Raw genomic sequence first — 23155 nt, forward strand, 5'->3', positions numbered from 1 at the left:
ATTGTCTCACCACAGCGCTTAATTTGCTGGAAATGCGAGATGCATGGGCTACAAGCCCAAGAAGTCCGACAACCCATACTTCGCAACCTCAAGCAGTCAAAGAGTACAGGCTGGACCCAGAGATCCTCGACCAATCCTGTCTGTTCTCGAGCATTGACTTAGTGGGAAAGCTTGAGCGCAGTCTCTCATCATCTCGCACAGTGTCAGCTGCTCAAGATTCTTAGGTTAATCCAGAAGAGTTCAAGCCTAATTGTCTGCACACTAACGGCAGAGTCTGAAGATTGTATCTGTAGCATTCGGACTTGACAAAATCGACGTTACAGGATCTCTGACTGAGATTTGACTGCAATAAGGTTCAAATGGTAAAACATGTAGAGGCTACAGCCGAGATACCGTGTCACTCAAGTGCATACAAGCGTCGACGACACAAAGCATCACTTAGACAGTCACCCTCTCGCAAATTCTATGCTGTTATAATGCTAAGCATACACGAAGCGGAGTTACAGCGGAAGCTTCTCGATAGACATGACTTGAGCAGCAAACATGAGAAACATAGGATTCACAATGCTATTGCTTCTCTTGGCAAATCTGCTCTCTAATCTTAGTGATCTATCCCCTTCGATCGCAGCACATTGGGGTAATGAGACAGGGACGTCTATGTGGATGACTGCGATATACTTTGGCTGTCCAAAGATTGACACAACTCTTGTGAAGACGTGGGTTCGGACGATTGAACTGGCGCGCGAAAGACAGGCACATTTGTGCGAGCGGCGGCGATCTTGTTGTATCGCTCCTCGAGGGTCAAGAAGATCCCGTGGGCCAACTTCTCGAACTTTGTCTCGTCAATGGCTTCCGCCGCCTCGCGAGCTTGCTCGAGACGGATCTTGACTGGAGTGGCATCGGTGTCGAGCGATTTTGCGTATTGCCTCAGCTGGTTGTACTGGTCAAGCAGATTTTGCTTCGCCCGTTCCTTGGCTGCTTTGGCGGCATCACGCTTGGACTTCTGGGACTTGAGGCCGAGGCGACTGGACCTGGGTGAAGCAAAAATCTTTGTCTGGTACTTAATCAAGTAGAATCAGCTTTTTGCTAATTAATGTTAGATATTGGGAGAGCTGCTAACCATACTGTTGCCTTTCTTGACTTTCTTGGCCGGCTTCTTTGAGCCTTCATTGCTCTCGGTACTTACCATCCGCTTAGCTTTGGACTTTGTGAGCTCCTTGGGACGAACGTAGTCTTTGATTAAGTTCTCCCTCATGGTTTCTTGGATGTCCTTCTTGTCACCTTTCGAGATGCAGCTGGGGGTAAGAATGAGGTCGAAAGTCTTGAGACCCTTGAGCACCCTGAAACGATTGGTAAAGCAGACATGCTCAGACACTACCTCCTTAGGAAACTTGCCTTTCACAGTCAGACCGATATGGGTTATGGGCATCTTCGTCAATTCTCTCAATAGAAGCGCCCAGCTTGAGTTGGAGAATTCGCCGATGTAGAACTCGATGTGTATCCCTGTCACGAGATCGTGCTGAGTTGGAGCAAGTAGAAAGCCCAGAAAGTCATGGGCGTAGATTGGAGAGTTGAAGCAGAGCTTATTAGTTGTCAATGGCAGGTGACGTGCTTCATTGTAGACCTGGCGGCAGGTGCCGAGCAGTGCAGTATGGATGTTGCCACGATGACTAGCACACTTGCGTTGGTTGCCATCTTGCAAGAACGCAGAGCCATAGATCTTGTCTCGGATCTCTCCCGGTAGCTTGAGGAACGGGAACACTCCTGTGCGCACGTATGGCAGGTATGGCAGGCCATCCACGTCTTCCATCTTGAGTACACCGGCTTCAACCCACCATCCTTCATGTCGGAAGAAGGTCTCGTGACACTGGCAGATGCATCTCTCATCCTCACAACCACGAAAAGCCTCATCGATGAATTCAGCCTCGTCAAAATCGTCCGGATCATTGGCGGGGACCCAGCAACTTGGGCAGACGTCCGGGTCATTGCATTCGCCATAGCAACTCTCTCCACAGTAGCTGCAGAGAGGTTCGTGTACATCTCCGCACTCAGAGCACATGATGGATGAACGCTTGCGTATCTGGTATGTTGAAGGATGAGATGCTCGTGGACGTACTAGCTTTTGGGACACGTCGACGAGAGAGAGACAAAGAGAGAGAAAGAGAGAGTCGATCGACAGTGAGTCTGGCTGAATAGAGGCTGGAAGGGAGTAGGAGAGATGTGGAGGACGAGGAGGACGAGGAGGATCAAAGAAAGAGAAGTGTGGAAGATGCTGGGTGTTGATCGCTAGTTCCCGTTTGGATAAGTCTTGGCGCGAGACCGGGTCTCCGTCCTCATGACAAAGGCATGGGAAGTCAGCTTACAGACAATCTCATGGATCGATTTCTCAAATGGGACTCCATGATGTACAGATTGCAGCTTCCAGATATGGTAGTTCGTGGCTCAATTGAGATAAAAGAGAAAGGCTAGAGCACCACGACGATCTGCAATGCAAGCATGCCCCTGTCTCTGCTACCGTCTCACAGCTACCGAGAAGACCTTTCCGAGCCAGGCACTTCCATTTTCGTTGTACTCCTCTCTAGTGACTTGGACTGCTTTCAACGCGGCAGGGTCCGCTGCGAGGTAAGCACCACCGAGCCAATTTGACTTGATTGGACTACAGACTGTCAGTAATGGCAGGAGCAATCGCGCCAGAACTCAGGACCAACTTACTCAGAAGCTCTTGCAATACGAACTACACACTCCGAAGGCGCAAGCTGCCGAATCTCCGTCTCGCTATTCACCACATCAGCAACGATAAAGGCACGAAGCCCAGAGATACCTACAGCCTTGACATGAATCCCTCAATCTTCGAGTTGCCGCCCACGACAAGAATGTTCGCCAACATAGCCGGCCACAGTCCTGGCGGTAAACCAGATAGACTCTGCAAGGCGATAGCTGGCAACCCCTCCTGCTTCATGCCCACATCTCCCGGACTGAATAATAGCTCTGGCACCATGAACCTCTCGTTTCCAAGGGTCATATAGTCTTCGACGACATCACCTGCTCCGGCCATCGATCCCATCTTCCTCATCTTCGCAGTCGGAGAAGGGTCATGAGGACGCATGAAGCCATGCTTGTGAGCGTTATAATCTGGAAGCACATAGTCAACAACGATGTCCCGCTCGTCACCTATAGCTTTCTTCCGGCTTATAGAGGTTCGCTTCCAAGTCCGCTCAAGATCACGTTTGAAGTCCTGGCTGACGTAGCAGACTGCTTCCTTGATTTCGTTCATTACATAGCTTTCGTCGAGCATATTATAATGACGGATCGAGATGAGTTCTTTCAAGTAGTTCGTCATGAACTTACCACCGATGTCAAGACGGCGGACGGCTTGCTGTATGGGCCGACCATTGAAGAGAGGGGTGACGGTTGAATGAGAGTAGCCTGAGTCAATGACAAGCAAACACTCGGCAGGGAGAGCAGCAAGATCGTGTCCGCGAGGGGGTGCCCCAAAAAGGCTTTGGATGTCCTGATAGGCGTTCAGAGATGGACCTACCTTAACGTTAGTCCGACCTTTAATATAGGAGTGGTGCTGGTACTACGAACCAAGGCATCTACTATACGAGGCGAACTCATACTCTTCGAAGATGACCTGGTCACAGTTGGTTTGGAGAGACACTGGCGTATTTGGCGCTTCTGTGAGAATGAGATTTGTGGTTTGAGGGTCACACTTTAGACCACTCAGCACAATGTACCATCAACGATGATAGCGAACACTTACCGCCAATTTAGCGTTCTTCTCAAAAAACGTATTATCCCAAATAGCTTTCTGGGCTTCCCAATTGACGAGAAAGCCCTTTTCAACCGGCCTACGAAAGGCGATTTCGCCAAAGTCATTGCATTTCTCTAACTGTGCTCCGATCCATACATGTTTCCCACGGTCTTTTGCGAGGCAATTTGGAATGGCCTGACAATCCTCTAACCTCAATGTTGATGTAGCGAAGCCAGCTTTCATGGTATGGGCTCCATTGTCGATGATCAATGTCTGGGTTGGCAGCACACGCTCTACTGGCTTGGCTTGACGTGGAGCCATGATGTTGAGTACGAAATCTCGGCGCCGTACCCATATACCCGTCTCATTTCAACCAGTAGTATCCCAGACACTTTTCACATTCATCATCCTGCATTCAAGATGAAATAAAAAGAACAGATACCTTATTCACACTCGGCCAAAAGGCACTAGTAATCTTCTCCCACCAACGCTAGTCCTCATCCATCAACTTGTCAAACTTTCGAATGAATGTTCTCAGCTTCAAACTGCTTTCTAGGCCTTACCGCTGTAATGATCTTCACAAAAAATGGCCCCTTCCAAACAATCAGACGCCCTTGCAACCTTAAAGACTACCATACTGAACCTCAAGACCCTCCTTCACCGCTTCCATACCGCTCTCCAATCTCCAACGCCTGTCCACCCACCCATCGAAGACTCTCCGAATCCTCTCGCGCTCCTCTCCGATGCTTCTCAGATCCTCAAAGCGCAAACTACGAAGCTTTCTCTCCTAATCCTCAACAAGCCGTTCACGGCGTCCGCCATAGTTTTCATCTTGAACTCTCTGTCCAACAGCTGCCTCCCAGCGATGATGAGCGCACTCGAGCTCTGCCCTGCAGAAAAATACACCAACCTTCTACACCAGTATATACAAACTTCACTGTCGAGGATGATGATGGAATTGCAGAGTCTGCTAGCATTGATACCGCAGGATGAGCACGGCATCGAAAAGACTGGGAGTAGAGATATTTTGGCTTCTACTGGCGTGCTATGGGCAGAATGCGACAAGGTGGTTGCCCTTGGCTCGGGTGGCCTTACGAGGCTTGCAGCGGAGAGGATTGAAGAGTTTCATGGCTTGTTAAAGGACGCCATCGCGGAGCTGGAGGAGTGGGATCCAGACGAGGAGTCTGAATCAGATACAGACTCCCTGACCTCCAACAAGGGGACCACATCATCCGCTTGGCCGGTCGATGCTTCTCTCGAGAAATCGCTCCAAGGCCTCACTCTTTCACCCGTTGCTGCCCTCCGGAAACGCACCCTCGTTATCCTCCGCATAATCCGTTTGCTTTACCCTGCGCTGATCAAACGCCGGATTTTGACATTTTCCAATATTAACAACTCTACCACGTCGGAGAGCCTTCCCACATCATCGCATATACAAAGTCTAGATGCACTACTCGACCACACCAAGCAATTTACGGAGGAAACGGACGAGATCGCTGGAGCTCTGTACGCTGGTGATGAGGAGGAAGTGGAGGATCGGTTGGGGAACCTTGCGGAAATCTCGAAGATTTGTGTGGAAGAAGTACGGATTGGCTGGGGTGGGAACGAGGACGAATTTACTGCGTGGGCGGAGAAGTGGAAGGCACGGTTAGAGGAGGTAAGAAGGGGATGATGGTGGAATTGTGTAAGTCCAGCTTTGGTGTTCTATGAAGTTGGCAGTGAGCTTTTATGATACCCCAGAAAGTAAGCATTGACACTGAAAAACATACTCGATCATGCAATTACGTAGAGAATGACCGGAAAGCCTAACATAAGTTCATCAGCCAGGGCTTTGGGTAAAGGATTTCGGGAGCTGTAATCAAAATAGTATCAAGCCCAAAGTTGAGTTGCTACGCATGGTCCATGTGTATACAAGAGCTGAGGGCCGCCGGTTACTTCTACACTGTGTACCCACTTCTCTATCTTACCCAATCAATTGCCACGAAAGCCTGGGCTCGTGCATCCTGCCTAATAAATGAAGGGCAGGAGCCTGTAAGGCACACGCTTCTTGATATCCGTCCACTGATCACCATACTATGCACGCCTTTAGCACTTGATCGTCAAGACAAATGGCCATAAAGACATACCTTTTCGGTGCAGTACTTATCCAGCGATGGTATAGCCCTGGAGGCGAAGTCATAAGCGAAGAGGGCCCCAACGAAAGCACCCCAGGGCAGCCCGCCCGCGGACACCGCATACCCAGCCCTCCAAAGCGTATATCCACCATAATTGATGTTTGTAGCCCAGGACCACAGTCCACCACCATACGGCTTTCCCTTGTTCTCAGGCTTGTCCTTGAATCTCTTCCTGTCCAGCTCAGACGCGAACTCGGTGACGATGCCAACGGTGTACAGCCCGAGTCCAAGCATCAATGTAGGACTCGACGTAATCACGTCCGTGATCGAAGCCGACTGCGTCGCCATTTGCGGCGCTGCACTTGTGATAGTCCCTACGCAAAGTTCGGAGTCAGCACTGCTCCTTCGAGGCAAAGAACCTGGGTTATAAAACAGGTCTCCAGAGTAGAAGGAGGGATTTGCTCCCGAGCAATGTGTTGCGACTCAAGTTTTGATGTACATTTGGGGAAAATAACTCGGAAATGTACGTACAGAGCGAGAACATCGTGTTCAGCGTATTGACTACCGAATTGAAAACTCCAATCATCAATGCTCCTGCAGGCAGCATTTCCTGCTCTGAGACACCCAGAACCCATGCTACGTGCTTCGTGCTAGCCCCCAGTGCCAATGCGGAGAGTATTGCTGGATACGGACCCAAGCCAAAGTAGGCGAGAGCAGGGTCGCGGGGCGTGGCGAAGGGAACAACGCTGCCGCCGAGGGATTGGATGAGTTGGGAGCCCCATCCGCGCTGCAGGATGCTATATTGGAGGACAGTGTCTGCTGCGCGGAGACCGACAAAGATGGAGGTTCCGAGAGGGGAGGGTTTCTTTTCACGGGACTGATTGTCCCAGTCTTTGGGTTCGCGAGGCATGATCAGGAGCCTTTCGTACAGCGCGCTAAGTTTGTTATTTTAGCCAGTGGAAGTGGACGTCAAGAGATCGAAGAAGGGGGACATGAAGGAGCATACCTAGGTACCTTAACCACTGGCCTTCGTCCTCCGAGGAAGATGGTTAGCTTAGGGTTAGGCTTGTAGGGCTCAATTACATAAGAAAATTTGGCATTTCGAACGAATCAGCATCGAGGAATGATATACAGTTAAGGACGCTAGGACATGCACTGCGGAGATTTCTCCGCTAAGTACATCTACCCGAGGATCTACGGAATGCGCCGGGGCGTTGGAAGCGCGTCTCCAGCTCTTCTACCTGCACAAAGGCACGGGCTCATTTGACGGAATTCTGAGGACCTTGCTTTGGACGTGGTGCTCGCTAATACCAAAGACATGCTGGCCGGCTTAGCTCCTCAGAAGTCACAGTGTCACGTCTCTAGAACATGGATTCGTCTCCATCGAAGCGACGAAGAACATCGCCCTCAACCTCTATCGCAGTGACTGTGGAGAACACAGATCTTGGACCATTGCCTCGGAATGGCGCCAGCCCAAGCAGGAGACGATCATCCTTCATGTCGCCGACAAAAGCAAGCCTCGCGCGCTTCCATCCAAATATTCTGCCTCGGGCTAAATCGGTCGAGCCGCTTAGGCCTGTCAGCAAGGAAATACATGACACTTTCGAGCAAGATCCAGTCGTGGGAGGTGGAACGAAACAAGTAGTAGGGCATGTTGCAGGCACAGCTTCGAAAGAGTCGCAATCGGGGATGAATGGCATGGAGAAGAGACATGGACTTCTAGTGACACCGGCGCAAAGGTCACCAAATCTCGGAGAGGGCAACGTTTCGGCAAAGCAGGGCCAGTCTGTGGTGGACCCAAACCCTCGGGCCTCACCACCCGAGGAAGCAAGAGTCGAAGGACCGGCGGCTAATGGTACGAACGGGGTACAGCACGAGCCTGTTGCAGGAATGGCAGACGTGGGAAGCACTGGCATCACATTCGTTCCGGATAGTCAGAATTCCCAAATCCCATCCACTCCAACTCAACGTGGGCGTTACGTTCCGACTTCTGGAATGGGTATTGGAGAGGATGGAGAGCCCAGTTTGCCGTCAACGCCTTCACAGTTAGGTCTAGAGCCCCCTCGGGAGAGACCAAAAGGTCTGCTTTTCAGTAGCCCGAGCAGGAGATCAAAGAGAAAAGGACGATCCAGCGCAAAGTCTTCACCATTGAAACCCCCCAATGTTCCTCCAGAGCAACCAACTCAGACACAGAAGTCCTCAACTGCCAACCTAGGACCTCGACGCTATATAGCGAACACTCCTAAGCCACCTCTTCCGCTGGAAGAAGCCCGTTTGGTAGAAATGCAGAGTAAGCTGAGTGAAGTGGAAAAGCAGCTCCAGAACATCGAGGATAAGGTACTGCGGCAATTACTGGTATCCTCGTGGCAGCCGGGAAAAATCAAGGAAGGGAAATACATGGCGAAGCAAAAGGAGGAAGTCACACGGCGAAGCACAAAGATTTTCCAGTTGCGGGACGAGATTCTACAGATTCAAGCTACGCAGGGTATTGACCATAGTCAGACGAGACCGGAAGGGATCGATCGGAAAGCAGCCTCTACGAAGCCATCCTCCCTCACACAGCGTCTTGCAAGGTATCTCCCATTCTCAACAAAAGATCGTCCACCAGAGCCGAGGCCTCCTTCCCCCAAAGGTACGGACGTGGACCAGGTTCTGGATTTGGACATACTGCAACCCATGGTTGTACCCTTTACGATCACCACCTCCAACAAGTTACTGCTCCCTCCCACAGTGGATAATGATCTCCTGCAGCGACAAGACATAACCATGTCAATGGCGCAGCAATTACTGATATGCGATCTACAACTCACTGCGAATATTACCACCCAGCAAATCTCACACTTAGATATTCAAGCGCTAAGCTCATGGGCTGAGCCAGAACTAGGCTCGTGGCTGCGACAACCTTGTGAGAAAATGGAGCTGGCGGCTTTGGGAAGGGCATTTGGACGTTACTGGGAGGTTGCAAAACTTCGAGGTAAATGCTGGATCAGCTGCAAGCAGGACTTTAGAGACCTTGTTACAAATGCTCCCGAGTCTAATAGTCCACTCTTCTTTCTCGGCGTGCAGGACCTTATCTTCGCTCGGAGCAACGTCCAGCTCAAAGTGACCTGGCGCATTTCGCTTAGTGACCAAGGCGAAGTGGAGAGCCACAGCTCTGCGTATCCCAGATTTCCGGCTGCTTGGCAACAAGAGGCAAACAGTGAGCTTACAAAAGTAGGCGACGCTTTTATAATGTTGGTGGAGGACAGAGGAATCCCTGAAGCGATCGGAATGATTTGTAAGGTAGTCTTCCCTACATGAGGCAAATTTATTGATCTTTGCAACACAAATGGAAGAAATTTGATGGACAAATACCCTGACATGACTTGAAACTTTGTGTCGTCTGCGCAGCACTGACCTCATCAGGGTTCCTCAATCAATGACGAGCTCAGCCGCCGTTCCATACGGGTCACAGCCTCATTAGCTTTTGTAACTCAAAATCTCTATACCCAAAATCTCTATTTCAAAACGCTTTGTCACGTTCTCTGTCTGGCTGTGTAGTTATGATCCTCCGCGCCATGAAGCAGACATTGTTCGGAGTAGGGAGATTGGCCAGATAGACTATCTCTCAACTGCCCATGGAGGCTTTTCTTCCTTAGCAATACAGGCCCTATTGCGTTCTCATGCACCAACTGCAGCTGTTTTCACTCTTCACATCGTCCCCAATCGAAATCATAGCTGCACATCTACCCTTAAGTGTCAAAGGTCCGCTGCCGTTCTTGCCACAGCGACGGCTTATTAGACAAACCAATCGGGGTAGCCGCCACCTTTTCCAGTCTTCACAGCTAAGAATATATCTTTAGGTCAATTCAGTCAAGTTGTGTCACACCATCACTTCACAGAGTCACTGAGTCACAACACTTGGAATAACACCTCGTTACAGTGCAACTCTTAACTCATCCCACTGCAACACATCCACTTTGATCTACCATTCTCCCGTTCTTCCGCAGAAATTCACCACAAACACCCTCAGCGTCTCCGCATCCTTACAGCATCAACCCAAAGGTCCCTCTTTCCAAAATCATAACAACATGCCGTTCCACGGCAGTACACTCAACGGCTCCTTCTTCCGAAAAAATGAGCTCCAAATCGCAGCCGCGCTCTACATCTACTGCAAGAACGACGATGGCACGTACGCCGACTCGGAACTCATTGGCGCCGTCATCCTCGACATGCGCAACATCTCCGGTACACTGCCATGTCAGGGCATCGAAACGTTCCTCCGAGACAGCACCAACCCTCTACACCAGGAGGCTTGGCAAGATGTTGTAGACAATGATCTTGAGTGGAGGGGAAAAGCAGGAGCGGCGTACTGGACTTGGAGGAACAAGATGACGGAACTTGTGGCGCGGTGAGTTTGCGGCGATGATGATGTGGGTTTTGGGGGTTAGTGATCTCGAGGACTGACGTATGTCGTTGCAGGCTGGTGAGGGAGGGCAAAATCGCTCGGACCGCTGCTGTTGCAGGTTATGATCAGTGTTTGAAGGAAAGCCCTACCGGGTCCGGTGGGAGCGATGGGCAAGGTGGGCATGGAGGGATGGCATAGGTGCATGCCGACTCCTTTGTAGAGTACGTGGGGTCCCATGCTAATAGTATGCAACTAGGGTTGAAATCTGGAGGCTTCTGCTGGAATTTGCTTTCATCATGATTGAAATGATGGCTTGCGCTGGGCTTATGATGGGTGTTTTGATTTACTTTGCTTGCGAGGTATCTGGAATGACGGCTTGCAGTGATCTCTTTCTTGAAGTCGGGGTTATGTACCACAATCTGCTTGCAAGACATTCAAAACAATCATTTACTTTGGCCACAGACCCCTATGTGGTATTGTAATCGATTTGCAGATTTCCCGAGAGGGTGGCTCATAGTGGTCATGATCCTATGGATCCACACACTAACCCCTTTTGGCCTTATGTGGTTTTCGATGCAGCTATTAACACTCGCAAAATGCCAGATCCGATGTTGCTTTGATGAGACGTAAATAGGGATCGTGACTGCAGCTTCCCTCTTGTCCTTCGAAGCGGATCGCGGTCCAATTACACTCTGTATCTTTCATTCGGCTCCCCAGGAGCTGTTGTATTCTCAGCCCGAGTCACGCCTAGGATGTAGCAAAATAAGGAATTCCGCCTGCTTCTCAGGCGGTATGTTATCTCATAATGGTACAACGGTACAATGCTAGTCCCGAAATGCCTGGTGCGCGTAGGGAAACGATGGATCCGGCCGGGCGGATTGGCAGCGTACCTGAGCAACGGTCAGTACGGTCCGTGAAGAATCAGGCTATTCCACCCGAGATAGGATCCTGACAAGATGCACGACAGAGTGTTCTCCTATCAAAAACGCCATAAGGCTGAGAGCTGTGCAGCCGAATCCCCACGAAGACAACAAACGATTGGTGGAATTACTCCCCTACCCGCATACGGCTGCGTACCCAGCGAATTTCCGCCTTATGAAGATTCTTCTTCAATTCCTACGCAATTGAAAAGGATTCGGGATGCATGCATACGTTCAAAATTACCCCCAAATGCGTTCACCGACACTTGCAAAGTCCGCACATGTACGCGAACAGAAAGCACCAATCATTGCAGCTAAGCCTCCCAAACAGAAGCACAATGTGCACATTGTTCCTATACACGGTTCTTTCGTCTCGACTCTACGGATGGGGTCATCTTTCTTCTTCGGTCACCCTGAGCCGACTCAAAGACCATTCATACTTCAATGTCGGCCTTATCCGCATCCCATGAACCTCCCGAAACGGACTCCGATCTCACATCATTGCCGTATTCGCGTATAACATTTGCCGTGTCCACAAAGCGAGGGAGCGCAGCACACCACTATCCTCTGGGATCGTTCGACTCATACATTTATAATCGAACGATGTAAAGATCTTTCTCATATTCGTAAGTCTTTCCTTCCAAGGCCGTGCTCATCATACAATCAAGGCGTATAAAGTTTTACGTGTGCGTCTTCCTTCTCGCTTTCCCGACCATCCTCTCAAGCAATCACGCGAAATCACGCGAAATCCCCTGTACTAAACAGACCATTGTTTGCTATGAGATGTACCGTATTGGCAGTTCCCCTATCCTTCGCTTCACCCGTATGACTTCAGCTTCCTGCGTAGTCCTTTGTCGCTTCGCTGGAAATCCTACGATGTCATTATGTTCTAAACGAAAACCATCATCAGCCGTTTGCTCGAGCCAGAATTCGCATATAAACGGCCTCGTGCCCACACTATGGCCCCCAAACCAACAGCAGAAGGGTCTCACACATATCCACTCACCTATCAAACACTGCCATCCTTCTCCCAGCATCGAAAAGCCCATTGTGGAACTTCACCTACATCCACCGCTCCACAATGTCATCAGAACCAGCCCAGATTACCATCAACGGAGCCACCTTCTCCAGATACGAATGCCAGGTCGCCTGTGCGATCAAGCTCTGGATCAAGAACGCCAACAGCGCCGTTCCCAGCGACGAAACCCTCGGCTACATTGTCAACTCTCTGCGCGGAAAGGTGAATGGAACAGCCATGCCCTGCCAGAACATCATGCCCCAGATCCAGCGCCATTCCCAAGAGGGGGTGCGGTCGATCTATATGAGTGTGTACGTCAACAAATCGCATTGGAACAGGGAAGCGAGTCGGGTATACTACGCGTGGTTGAAGCAGAACGACAATATTGTGAAGAGGTCCGTAATCGTGTTGTAACTTCTGATACTTGAATGGAGGTTCGGAGACTGACTTGGGTTTCTAGATTGAAAGCTACAGGTGCCCTCGCGCCATTCCTCAACCCAGATGGCACTCTGAAGACTCAGGCTTCCCCCACGTCTTCCTCTCCGGGTTCCTCTTCCAATACTTCAAAATGATAGATCGTGGAAGCCTGCTTGCTAGTGACTCGCAGGATGTTTAGATACCTGGATTGAGACGTTTTCCAGAAGATTGTTCGAATGGGTTATGTTTTTTTTTTGCACATCTTGCCTTTTCGGAGACAGTCCGCTCGCTCTTGTCTTTCTGCTCTTTTTCGTAGAACCTTCGAAGACGCTGGTCGTTTTCCGCAAAAATTCCGATTTTTATTGAGAGATCAGAGGCAGAATTGACACATTGAAATAGCTTTCTCGTGCGTGAGTCAGCACTCTCAGTGCAAGCATTCACCATTTGAGGTCAAGTCTTCTTCCTTCCGCTTTTAACCTCAAACGCCTCGTATTCGCGTTTAGGATGCGTACCTGTCTGATCCTCTGTACCCGTACGAGTATGAGTAAGCGGCTGGAACTAATTACTCCCGTCCACCATCGCAAACCCGGTCTTGGGTCATCTCCATCCACGTGACACACCACACCGTTCCTGCTGCGCTATCCTTCCCTCGGAAAAGTTACCGCCACGTTAGAAAGACGTTGCGAAACCTCACATTGGCTCGGGGCTACGGCGAATCCTGTGCGTTGGCGAGGTTCCAAAGGTTTGGGGGCCGACCGCCTCCTTACCGCATCTTCAGACGCGTCTCATCCGTGTAACAAATATCTTCCTCCGTGATTCAACACGGTGAGTCGTATCGCTCTACGGCATTGAGGGAAATGATGAGGGAGACTGCACTGCCTAAAAAAGGAAAATGCTTCTTGTCGACCGTTGTGGCATTTTTGACTTCTGACTTCTATTATCGTCAGGTCGGCCGTATCCGTGGCCATGCGACAACAATCTTTCCTTTCCCCTGGCTTCATCCCATTCAAAACCGTTTTGCGTGCCTTTGAAAATTGTCACACCTCTCTTTCACAGTGTCATAATCTTTACCCCTTGGACCTCATCCAAACGTACAGTGTTCTGCGTGCCTTCCCCGTAGGTTCAGCATGGAGTGCACCTCCAATTTCTACAGCACTGCCCGATGAAAGGGGATCGGTCCCCACCACCTTTCCTCCGGGTCCCAAAACGTCTGCCTATCTATTTATCTCTTCAGCATATCAGAGATGCCATTCCCACGTTTGAGCTGCGTGACTCATTATCAATCCCCCGTTTCCCTCACCGTCATCATCACCGTGCCAGGATCCCTCGGATGCGTCGACAGCTGCCTGAGAGTCTGAGAACACCTGTTCGATCCTTTCTTGGGAAAACGCTCCCCCAGCACACCATTGTTCTCGTACAAAAGCCCCATACCCTCCCGCAAAACATCGAACCATGCCTAAGCTTTCCAACTGCAAAACGATTTGCGAAACCAACTGCAAAAAGACACCCATGGAGCCCACCTGTGTTTCCCTCAATGGCTGGAACTTCTCTCGCTACGAGTGCCAAGTCGCCATGGCGATCAAGCTCTACATCCGCAACTCCAACAACGCAACTCCCACCGACGAGACCGTTGGCGTCATCATCAACTCTCTCCGGGGCCAGGTGAATGGAGTCAGTCCCCCCCCTGTAACCGCATACACTGACGCTCCAGACTAACAGTACCAGGTTCCCGCTCCCATCTACAACGTCGTTTCGACGCTGCAGTCGCACAGACTCGAGAGCCATCGGACTTTGTATCTGCAGGTTTACTGTGCCCGGCAGTACTGGCAGCAAGAAGCGACCAATGTTTGGAACGCGTGGATGTCCCAGAATGACGCCTTGGTGCAACGGTATGTTGTGCGAATTCCTTTTTCAAAATCTGGGAAACGGATGGCTGATGGGTGTATTGGTTAGACTTAGAGCTCAGGGAGCTCTGGGGCCGTTCTTGAACCCCGACGGTACGCTGAGGACTCGCTGAGGTGATGGTGATGATGATGATGGTCGGATTTGTTTCTGCATAGCGGGTTGGAATGATTTACTCAGAGGGTTTGCATAGCGCGGTATGGGAAACAAAGCTGAGCTTGGGTAAAGGATTGCGAGAGAACGTGTAACGGTACAATCTTAGCTCACGACTTTGAGTTAGTTAGTTTTTCCATTTTTTTGCAATTCTGCAGTCCTTCCTGGTTTCGTCCGTAATCTGGGTAGAAAAAGTCTGACTAAGAGCTCTTACTGTGTACATATTCTCTGCGTTTCCCTCTTCTGGATGCTTCAATTTTTGAGTGCGGAGTGGGAAATACGAAGGAGAAAGGAGAAAGGATTGTGCGACATCGCTATACGAGTATCGCGTTTGCTGCGCCCCCTTCGCTTGCCTCGAAGCGGTAATCGCCTCACGAAAGTTCGTCAAATGCTACCAAGAGAGGTACACCTGGAGCCTATGAGCCGTATCGCTTCTTGCAGGATCCGGGCAGCGTTTGAGAGATGATGATGATGCTCAGCTGCCGCTGCGCTCATCGTCGTTATTCTACGAGCCGTACTGCTTCTTCCAGGATCCGGGCAGCGTTTGAGCGATGATGATGCTCGGCTGCGCTCATCCTAGTATTCCAGAAGCCGTCTCACCGTCCAGCGGTCAGCAAAGCTGTCAACGTTCGTATTCGACGTCCATCCTTTCGTTCGAGTCTTACTTTACCCGCTTCCACCCCTTTTGTAAGGCGACCCGTATGATGAAGCGCTGACGTGAGCGACCGACAACGGCGCGCGGAGATACCTGGTTAGCGAGGGACGCCTGATTAGCGGAAGGAATACATGTACGGAGGCGCTAGGCTATGGGTATCCGCTCCTCAGCTGTATGGTCCTTTTGGAGACGCTGTTTGAGGATTGAGGTGGTCCGTCGGGTTGCTGGTCCGTCTGCCGGCGGCAACCTTTGCGGTGGGCGAGTGACTATTCTTAGAACTCTTTCTGGGGGAGTTACGAAGTCTGAGGTCGAGTACTAGGATTCCCGTGTGGATTTGGATTTGGTCAGGGGAGATCCAAAGCCATATCTTATATTTCCTGGATCTACCAGAATGAAAGATGTTCGATTGATTTTGGGACGTGGGCCACACTCTCGGGTGATATTCGAGGAATCCTTTTGACATCCTCCTAGAAGAGACATCGCGTGTTGGGATCTTGAGGTGCGGGATCCGTAAATTAAACGAGGGATGCCAAATGCGTTAGGCTATACGAAGCACCCAATCGGGTACAAGTAAGAGTAATTCTCAGTCTACTCTTACCAAGCACTACTGTTCACTCAGCAGCTCCTTCGTTCTCCGTTCTCTATTCCCACGATCATAAGTAGATACGCAATCCCCTTCCCAGGGGTAGTTCAGCCGCAGTCTTCGAACATCGAGTCCGCCTTCATGGATAAACGAGGAAAAGCTTCTGCTACCAATAGTAATTTTACCACGAATGTGATGGCTGATGAAGTTTCAGTCATTTTCAAGTCGATGACTTCACTTTCGAATTTGACTTCTCTTAGGGATCATAGGTGCGACGGCGTTGCTTGTTGCATTGCCGTCTCAGGTAATTATAGGGTACTGATATGTCCACAGCTCAACTACTCCGTACACTCGTCCCGGATACGGTTAGCTTCTGGAATTCGAATTACAAAGAGGACAGTAGGGCCGATAGGGTTGAAAGGATTGATTGAGTCTTAACATCATGAAGGGAAGAATGCATGAAGATGGTCATGCTCCGGTTGTTATACACGAGATTGCTTAGGAAAACTTCCCTGAATTCCACCGTATTCCATAGCTTTGCCTTACAATGTGGTGAACCCGCGGCCCAATTCTCGAATGTTCTTCTGTATGGCAATCGAGTGGGGCAGTCACCTGGCTTACTCCACACAGCACGCAAACCCAAGATATACAACAACGGAAAAATATATTCGCGACGATGGTCTGGTTTGCTCCGACATCTGTCATGATGGGCTACCTGAACAGCACCTCCAGCCTTGCTGACAGATCTCCCAACGCGATTCATATTACTTGCGAGGCAAGCCAATGAGTTGATTCTCGCAGAAACGTCCGCTACGACCCTATTGAACTGGATTGAAGAGGTTGGGAGTCTCTCGCCGCGTCATCAGGATGGCATGAGTTTTCTCCTGAAGTTCAGGAGGATACAAACAGTAGCGTTCAACTGATGAGGAACCTTCGATGTGCTAGCACTGGTACTCTGAGTAGACACATGTTCGGACGTCTTACCTATTTCTGTCCCTCTCCGGGCAACAACTTGTCCAGCATGTCTGTTCTACACCAAAGCATTCACATATCTTCAATGGCCATCGCTAATTGCCCTTGCCCCCAAGTGACGAAGCCCAATACTCTGATCAATGCTTAAACCATCCCTCACAGAACACTGCAACCTCGAAGCTTCGACCCGCGAGCCAAATACAACTACAACACCTACAAGCGCTCCGTTCCAACTGCCTTCCGAATACACACTTTCCCCAGTACGAAGACAAGCGCCCAAGTCCCCATCAGTAGCGAAGTCAAGAGGAAACAATTGAGACTAGCAAAGCCCTCGACGGCAAAATACATAAGCCTTCCTGCCGTTACTAAGTGTTGGAGCCCATCCACGATTCCTCAGTATGCCACAGTTCATCACCAATCCACCACAAAGCGTAGTCTCAAGATTACTGAACTCTACGTCGTTGACCGTCTCCTCTGCGATATCAACGAGCACGGACGGTCAGGCCCTGAATGACTAAACCAACACGTCAGTGGATCAAAACATTCACAGCGCCTTCAGAATGGTCAACATTGAGTTTCTGCTCAGCGTGTCGAAAGACCTCACTCGTGATGGAGCAGCCAGCCACGTTCATGCAGCGGATTGATCCCGAAAGTTCGCAGATCTCTTTTCGGCTGAGCTGTTACGGAGCACGGAACGCTACCATTCGAGGCAGCGGTGGACGAGGGAGGCGATATTGTTGTGTCTCGTATGGTTGAGCCATGCGGTATGCTTTCATGTCTTTAATGTGTAGAGAAGACTGGTGACGAATATGGCAGATTAATTCCTCTGCAACTCCGACGGAGCTTCTACGGTACCGCGGCAGGAGGGAGAAGTTGATGATGGTCATCGAGATTTCAGGTGGTTACCTTACGTTTTCGCGTGAAGGAGACCTTACTAGGCTTGAATTCGCCTCGTGATATCAAGGAAGGCATGTAGCGTATGGAGGATGGAGGGTACGTGAACTTCAAAGCCAAAGTCCGTTGAGTCTAGTCTCTGGTGTTGTGTGAGACTGAGGAATTGGAAGACATTAGATCACATTAGAGACCTTGCAATACTGGGAGCTTACGGCAGATATCCGTAAGATATCCCCAGGCATGCTTCGAATGATAAGGATGCCCTAGTTTCGCTACAGCACATGCGTCCGGGAACCCGAGAATCTGAGCCCAGCTGCAGTGGGAGTCGATAGCCTCCTGTCCCTATGATATACCGGTCAATTACTCCAGAAACATTTACGCACCTGGTGCTCGTACACACCTCCGATTAGGCAAATTAACGAAAAAGGTTTGCGCCGGGCAGTCACGAAATTCAACTCCAGGCTTCGGATCTTTCGAATCCTTCAATTTGCCTACTTCCACGCGAGAATGTATTGTGAGTATGCTGTGAGTTCCGACATGACTAATACTGATATTCGACAGAAAGCTGATGCTGGAAACGATCGGAGTAATTTGCCCGCAGAGATGAACACCTAGTAGGGTTTCATGAAGTCAACGGCGAGGACCAGTTCTCGGTCTTGCACCCCTTTACACATTGTTGTCTTTTCATATGCTTTGATCCCTCCACCTTCTTCTCCGGAAAAGTGGTAGAATACTGGTTGCCTTCCCAACCCTGTTTGATCTTCTCGCCTTCTTCTCCATGTAGAATGCACAGTATTGATAGGCCGCCTGAGAATGCAATGGTCTTGGAATGGTAAGCGGATGTTATTAGATTTTCCTTTCTTGGGCCCGGCTCGGAAGGAAGATGTGAAAGTCCCCGTCCCGAGGTTTGGTGATTCTCGTATGTCTGCCCAACCAGCCAAATTACGACAAGCTGATTGATATCAGAAACATGCAATCATATTGCTGCAAACTCCGGAACATCACGCTGCTGCCTTATTTTACGATACCGTGAGGCTTCAACTCCGCTGGGTCATTTACGAAGTGGTAAGTTTCGGATCGACCCATTTGTGAGTCCGCCTTACAGGTTGAAATATGGAACTCCGAACCCAGCGTAGGGTGTTTTGTCACGCCCGCAGCAAGGCCCATATGCCCTCGGAAGGTTTGGTTATTTTGCTGGAAGACTTGGTGCCTGATGCTTCACATGGAAAGCTCTGGTACATATACTGTCAGAACCTGCTCTCCATTTAGTTCTTCCACCTGACATTATCCTCACGCTCAAACTTTGTCAACAAACCTTCTGTCTGGTACAAGATTACAAAAGTGGACGCCACAGCCAGACTACCTTTTGGAATAGCATCTCACTCACTATGAACAATCGCACCCATTTCCGGAACGAAACAGGCAGCATCTTCAGCAAAGTCGAGTGCCAACTCGCTTGCGCGCTCGACGAATATGTCCGAACGAGGAGGCACCACCGTGGCCGTCCTGATCATTCCCAACCACCGACAATGGAAATGCTTAACGAAATACTGAGAGAGGCACGATGGTTGATATGGGACGCTGAGCGCCGCGGGGGTACCCCATGCAATGCCATGAGTCCGGACGCCCCTTTGGATGCTTATTGTCTTGCGAGAAACCTGAGAACAAGTCCTTCACACCATGGGTGGTACAATGAAGTCCAGAACCATCCTGGGATTTGGAGTGCCAGAGCAAATAACATGTTCGATGATTGGGTCTACGCGAACTCTGAGCTTGTGCGGCAGTACGTCTTTTCCATTTCTCATCGTCTTGTCAATGAGGTCATGGCTGATAACTGTTGATCAGGCTACGGAGGAATGGTACACTGGCGCGGTATTACTAATGGATGAGAAGACGGATTCTGAGAGTCCTTGATGACCGAGATGCTAGCGTTCACTTGTTCTCTTCTTTCCCTTTTCCTTCTGCTCTGAGTGACCCGTCGTTAGAAGATGCTGTGACTTCCCTTACATCTCTCGCGGGAACGATCGCCTAGGGTTTCAGTCAGCATATCAGCCTCAAAGCTGCCACTAAAAATGCCACCTTGGCACTTTACCGTTGTTTCAATCTACCCATTCCGTAATCGTTCAGGCCATCTCGAGTCGCATGATGCTGATCCGTTAGTACTTAGATATTCCTTAGAAACTGCCGTCTACTTCCGGGTCCACCAAACACTTGAAGCCCAACCTCCAAAGTCCCTCACCTCATGCGCATGCTATTCTAGGAAACATCAACCTCGTACCGGTGCAGTGGCCATCGGGTACATGCTTGAAAACAAGGCTGACCCGAGATCCCGATCCTCCCGAACCAGGCTCTATCAAAATCTTTCCGCATAAGCCAATCGTTGGAGAGATTCGTTACTGTATTTTGGGACAGCGAATGTAACTTCACACCTAGCTGCCTGATCATAGCCGTTGCTGTGCACCGAAGAGCCTCACTTTCTGGCCTTGTTTCAGGCTCCAACTTTGGCAGGGTTTTCGTGTGTTCTCGTGTGGAGCAGAGACAATTGAAGGCAATGCTTGTGCCGTTTCATAGTCAAGCCAGCGCGGACTTCTCATCAAAGTTCCATCATGCAGCCCAATGTTCAGACTTTGATTTTTCTCCAGCCTCTTGAAAGCTAAAGAACCAGCGCTTGTTCAGCACGAAAGCACCATTTTTTAGGTAAACTCAGTGAATGGGCATGGTAAAGACCACATTTGGCACTCAACTCTACTGTCTCTTACACCATAGATAGACATCTCCTCAACAGTGAAGAGAAACAATATGTCTAACAGTCTAACAGTAGCACAAAATGATATTCACACCCAGCATCCCTGGCCACCTTTTCAGAGCCTACGGCAGTCTAGTCTCAAAGAAAGATAGAGCATACGCAGAAGTTCTTGTACCTCGATGCTACTAGAGGCAATACCGCAGTCTTTCAACCGTTAAAGATCAAGAGAAACTTCACGAGTGACTGCTGCAAGACGTCTTCTTTTCAAGATACAAGCCAAAAGCGACAGCAGAATGCAGTAGCTCACACTGCTGAGGAGCCAGAATTTGCGCAAATTCCCCAGGATTAGTTCCCCAGTGTTTTAGGCTTGGCTTGGAATTGCTTATCTCGTGTAGGTGGTATTGCCGTACAGCCCTCACTACGGCAATGGATAAAGACACGGACAGCCTTTGTGTGCCTCGCGCTTTTCTTTCTGTATAGTTCCGCCAAAGATGGACCGCCAACGGGACTTCTTGCCGTCAGGACCGAAGACTTGGCCGTCATGCCATGATTGCCTCGCATGTCTCTTGTTTCAACTCGCCATGACATCCTAAATAGCGGTCTCTGTTCTTAACACCCACAACCAATCGATGCCCCAAAGCCGCTGATGCTGTCGCCACTTCTTGGCCGAGGCCTTGTGACACACCCATGACACCGATGACACCGATGACACTACAGTCCAGGGCCACAAATCCTCCACGTCTCCGAACTTATCATTCTACCTTCCTTCTTCCCACACTGAATCCCCGCAAGACCACAATTCCAAGAGATCAAAGCTGCAAAACACATCCACACACCTATCGAACCATCACAACTCCCGACCCTCAAAGGCCGTGTGTCAATACCAAGTCACCACGTTCCGCTGCGACCACACGTGCAAACTCCCCATTGCATCGCACCCTGCGACTCCCACCCCAGCTGCAGCGTAGCGCACGATCTGACCGAACCAACCACCGATCTCTCCTCCCTCCGCGCCGCCATCCGCATGGGCAACCTGCACCAAGACGACCTCCCCCGGACTTACCGCCAGCTCATCGCCCAGATTCGACGAAAATATAGAGCATTCTTCGGCCACGGGAGTGCCGACGGTGAACGGGTTTGTCGATGCGCTTGGGCAACTGGAGACGTATCTGGCGGACGAGAGTGTTGGCGTTGCGGCGAATGTCACGGTGAGGGATTGTAGTGAGGGATACTGTACTGTTTGGATTCGTGCTGGGAGGCGACGATTGCGATGGGGAGGGAGGAGCAGTTGCGGCAGGGGCAGTTTTTTTTGGATCGCATGGGGGTTGGAGGGGGTGCAATGGGTGCGGAGATGGAGGGCTATATGTCACGAGGGGTGGTGGGGATGGTGAAGGGTGTCACGGTCCGGTTGACCATGCTACTATCTCAATCATCTAACCGGGACCATGGCTGACGACGATTGCATCACTTTTCCAAACTGACGCCGAACCTTTCACAAACGTAAAAAGGCACGTATCTGGCTGAGGGACTCCGGTTGATATTCTTAGTTGAGCAAGCTGAAAGCTCACGATCTCTACCGGCGTAGTAAACCTTCCAACGAAACAGACTGGAAAATTGAAGGCAAAGATTCTATCCTAACCGACCATCTACTTTCCGAAGCGCCGATCACCCTACCCATCCGCCCACACCTCAACCCCAAGAAGCAGCACATTCCCGAAACCGGATCCCTGTTTCTCCCCCATCCGCCTGCCTCACGGCCCAAACCTACCAAGAAATCACCACCGCCACCCCCGAACTACCCTTCCTTCCAAGTATTGGAACCTCCCTCCTTCGCTCTCATCACCGGAGCCAGTCCCACCGAACTGCCAGCTCCCTGACCGGCAGTCTCCGCAGCCTTCTCACACTGATTGACAGCAGAATGCGAATGTAAACGAAGACCAGGATGAGAAAGGCAACGTGGACTTCAAGATAGACGGTCGGCAAGAGGGCAGGAACCTTCGAAGCGATGCCGTATGCCCGGCCGGCGGACGGGTGGCTCGTGACGTTGAATGGGAACATGGCGGTGCATGGAGGATGGAGTTGGAGAGTCGCGGGCGAGGTGTTTGGTGCTTGTTCCCCTTTTCTCACTCAAAATGGTAGCTTGGCTGGTGGGGTCCTGCTGATTTTTCTCGTGCGCGCTTTCGGGATGTGAGCGGGGAGTTGGGCGTCTTGTTGGGTAATGTTGGATGGAGGCCTTGTGAGTATGTGTTTGTTAGCCGGACGGAAGGGTTTTGGGGCATCTTGTGGAACATGGTTGTTTGCGAGTATGCCACAGGATTAAGGGGATGGGAAAAGGCAGCTTGCTGTGTTGCGGATGCGATGGAGAGGGATGCTCGTCAGGACCGGAATGGTTGGGAATATGCAGGGGACACTGGGTGGTTGGGTTTGTATTCGAGGTTCTCCTGTTGTTGAAGTATCATGGAGAAACCCACCTGAGTTGCGAAGCGACGAACTCAACCTTGATTTGTAAAGCTCTAGGCGCGGACGGAGTTCCATCTGGGAGGACCAACGCTGGCTTTGTCCGCATGGGAGGAATTGAGCCAGAGGCAATGGTTTCCATACTGCGTCAGTCAGATCTGGCAAAGAGATGTGCACTCGAGA

The 23155-nt window shown here is 50.4% G+C and overlaps 8 protein-coding genes across 8 annotated transcripts; 5 read left to right on the top strand and 3 right to left on the bottom strand.

Moving 5' to 3' along the window:
• Positions 1-655: 655 nt before the first annotated feature.
• Positions 656-2059, bottom strand: HO133_001841 (uncharacterized protein; the record flags this gene model as incomplete). The annotated part of the gene is made up of 2 exons (XM_037292769.1): positions 656-1054; positions 1121-2059. 2 exons carry the CDS (start codon positions 2057-2059, stop codon positions 656-658), a joined length of 1338 nt encoding a protein of 445 aa, XP_037151308.1.
• Positions 2060-2511: 452 nt separating this feature from the next.
• On the bottom strand, positions 2512-4075 carry HO133_001842 (uncharacterized protein; the record flags this gene model as incomplete). The annotated part of the gene is made up of 5 exons (XM_037292770.1): positions 2512-2656; positions 2713-2775; positions 2826-3534; positions 3589-3712; positions 3764-4075. The coding sequence occupies 5 exons, from the start codon at positions 4073-4075 to the stop codon at positions 2512-2514; spliced, it is 1353 nt and encodes a 450-aa protein (XP_037151309.1).
• Positions 4076-4340: 265 nt separating this feature from the next.
• HO133_001843 (uncharacterized protein) lies at positions 4341-5426 on the top strand (the record flags this gene model as incomplete). Its single annotated transcript, XM_037292771.1, has 1 exon — positions 4341-5426. One exon carries the CDS (start codon positions 4341-4343, stop codon positions 5424-5426), a length of 1086 nt encoding a protein of 361 aa, XP_037151310.1.
• A 335-nt stretch (positions 5427-5761) lies between these two features.
• HO133_001844 (uncharacterized protein) lies at positions 5762-6778 on the bottom strand (the record flags this gene model as incomplete). Its single annotated transcript, XM_037292772.1, has 3 exons — positions 5762-5827; positions 5881-6242; positions 6400-6778. 3 exons carry the CDS (start codon positions 6776-6778, stop codon positions 5762-5764), a joined length of 807 nt encoding a protein of 268 aa, XP_037151311.1.
• Positions 6779-7236: 458 nt separating this feature from the next.
• Positions 7237-10453, top strand: HO133_001845 (uncharacterized protein; the record flags this gene model as incomplete). The annotated part of the gene is made up of 3 exons (XM_037292773.1): positions 7237-9081; positions 9858-10258; positions 10330-10453. The coding sequence occupies 3 exons, from the start codon at positions 7237-7239 to the stop codon at positions 10451-10453; spliced, it is 2370 nt and encodes a 789-aa protein (XP_037151312.1).
• Positions 10454-12256: 1803 nt separating this feature from the next.
• HO133_001846 (uncharacterized protein) lies at positions 12257-12809 on the top strand (the record flags this gene model as incomplete). Its single annotated transcript, XM_037292774.1, has 3 exons — positions 12257-12588; positions 12654-12739; positions 12769-12809. 3 exons carry the CDS (start codon positions 12257-12259, stop codon positions 12807-12809), a joined length of 459 nt encoding a protein of 152 aa, XP_037151313.1.
• Positions 12810-14119: 1310 nt separating this feature from the next.
• On the top strand, positions 14120-14627 carry HO133_001847 (uncharacterized protein; the record flags this gene model as incomplete). The annotated part of the gene is made up of 3 exons (XM_037292775.1): positions 14120-14281; positions 14336-14499; positions 14564-14627. 3 exons carry the CDS (start codon positions 14120-14122, stop codon positions 14625-14627), a joined length of 390 nt encoding a protein of 129 aa, XP_037151314.1.
• Positions 14628-19298: 4671 nt separating this feature from the next.
• Positions 19299-19651, top strand: HO133_001848 (uncharacterized protein; the record flags this gene model as incomplete). The annotated part of the gene is made up of 2 exons (XM_037292776.1): positions 19299-19552; positions 19615-19651. The coding sequence occupies 2 exons, from the start codon at positions 19299-19301 to the stop codon at positions 19649-19651; spliced, it is 291 nt and encodes a 96-aa protein (XP_037151315.1).
• Positions 19652-23155: the final 3504 nt, after the last annotated feature.

The sequence above is a fragment of the Letharia lupina genome, assembly GCF_014066315.1.
Source record: "Letharia lupina isolate WasteWater1 chromosome Unknown contig_13, whole genome shotgun sequence".
Classification (NCBI taxonomy): Eukaryota; Fungi; Ascomycota; class Lecanoromycetes; order Lecanorales; family Parmeliaceae; genus Letharia; species Letharia lupina.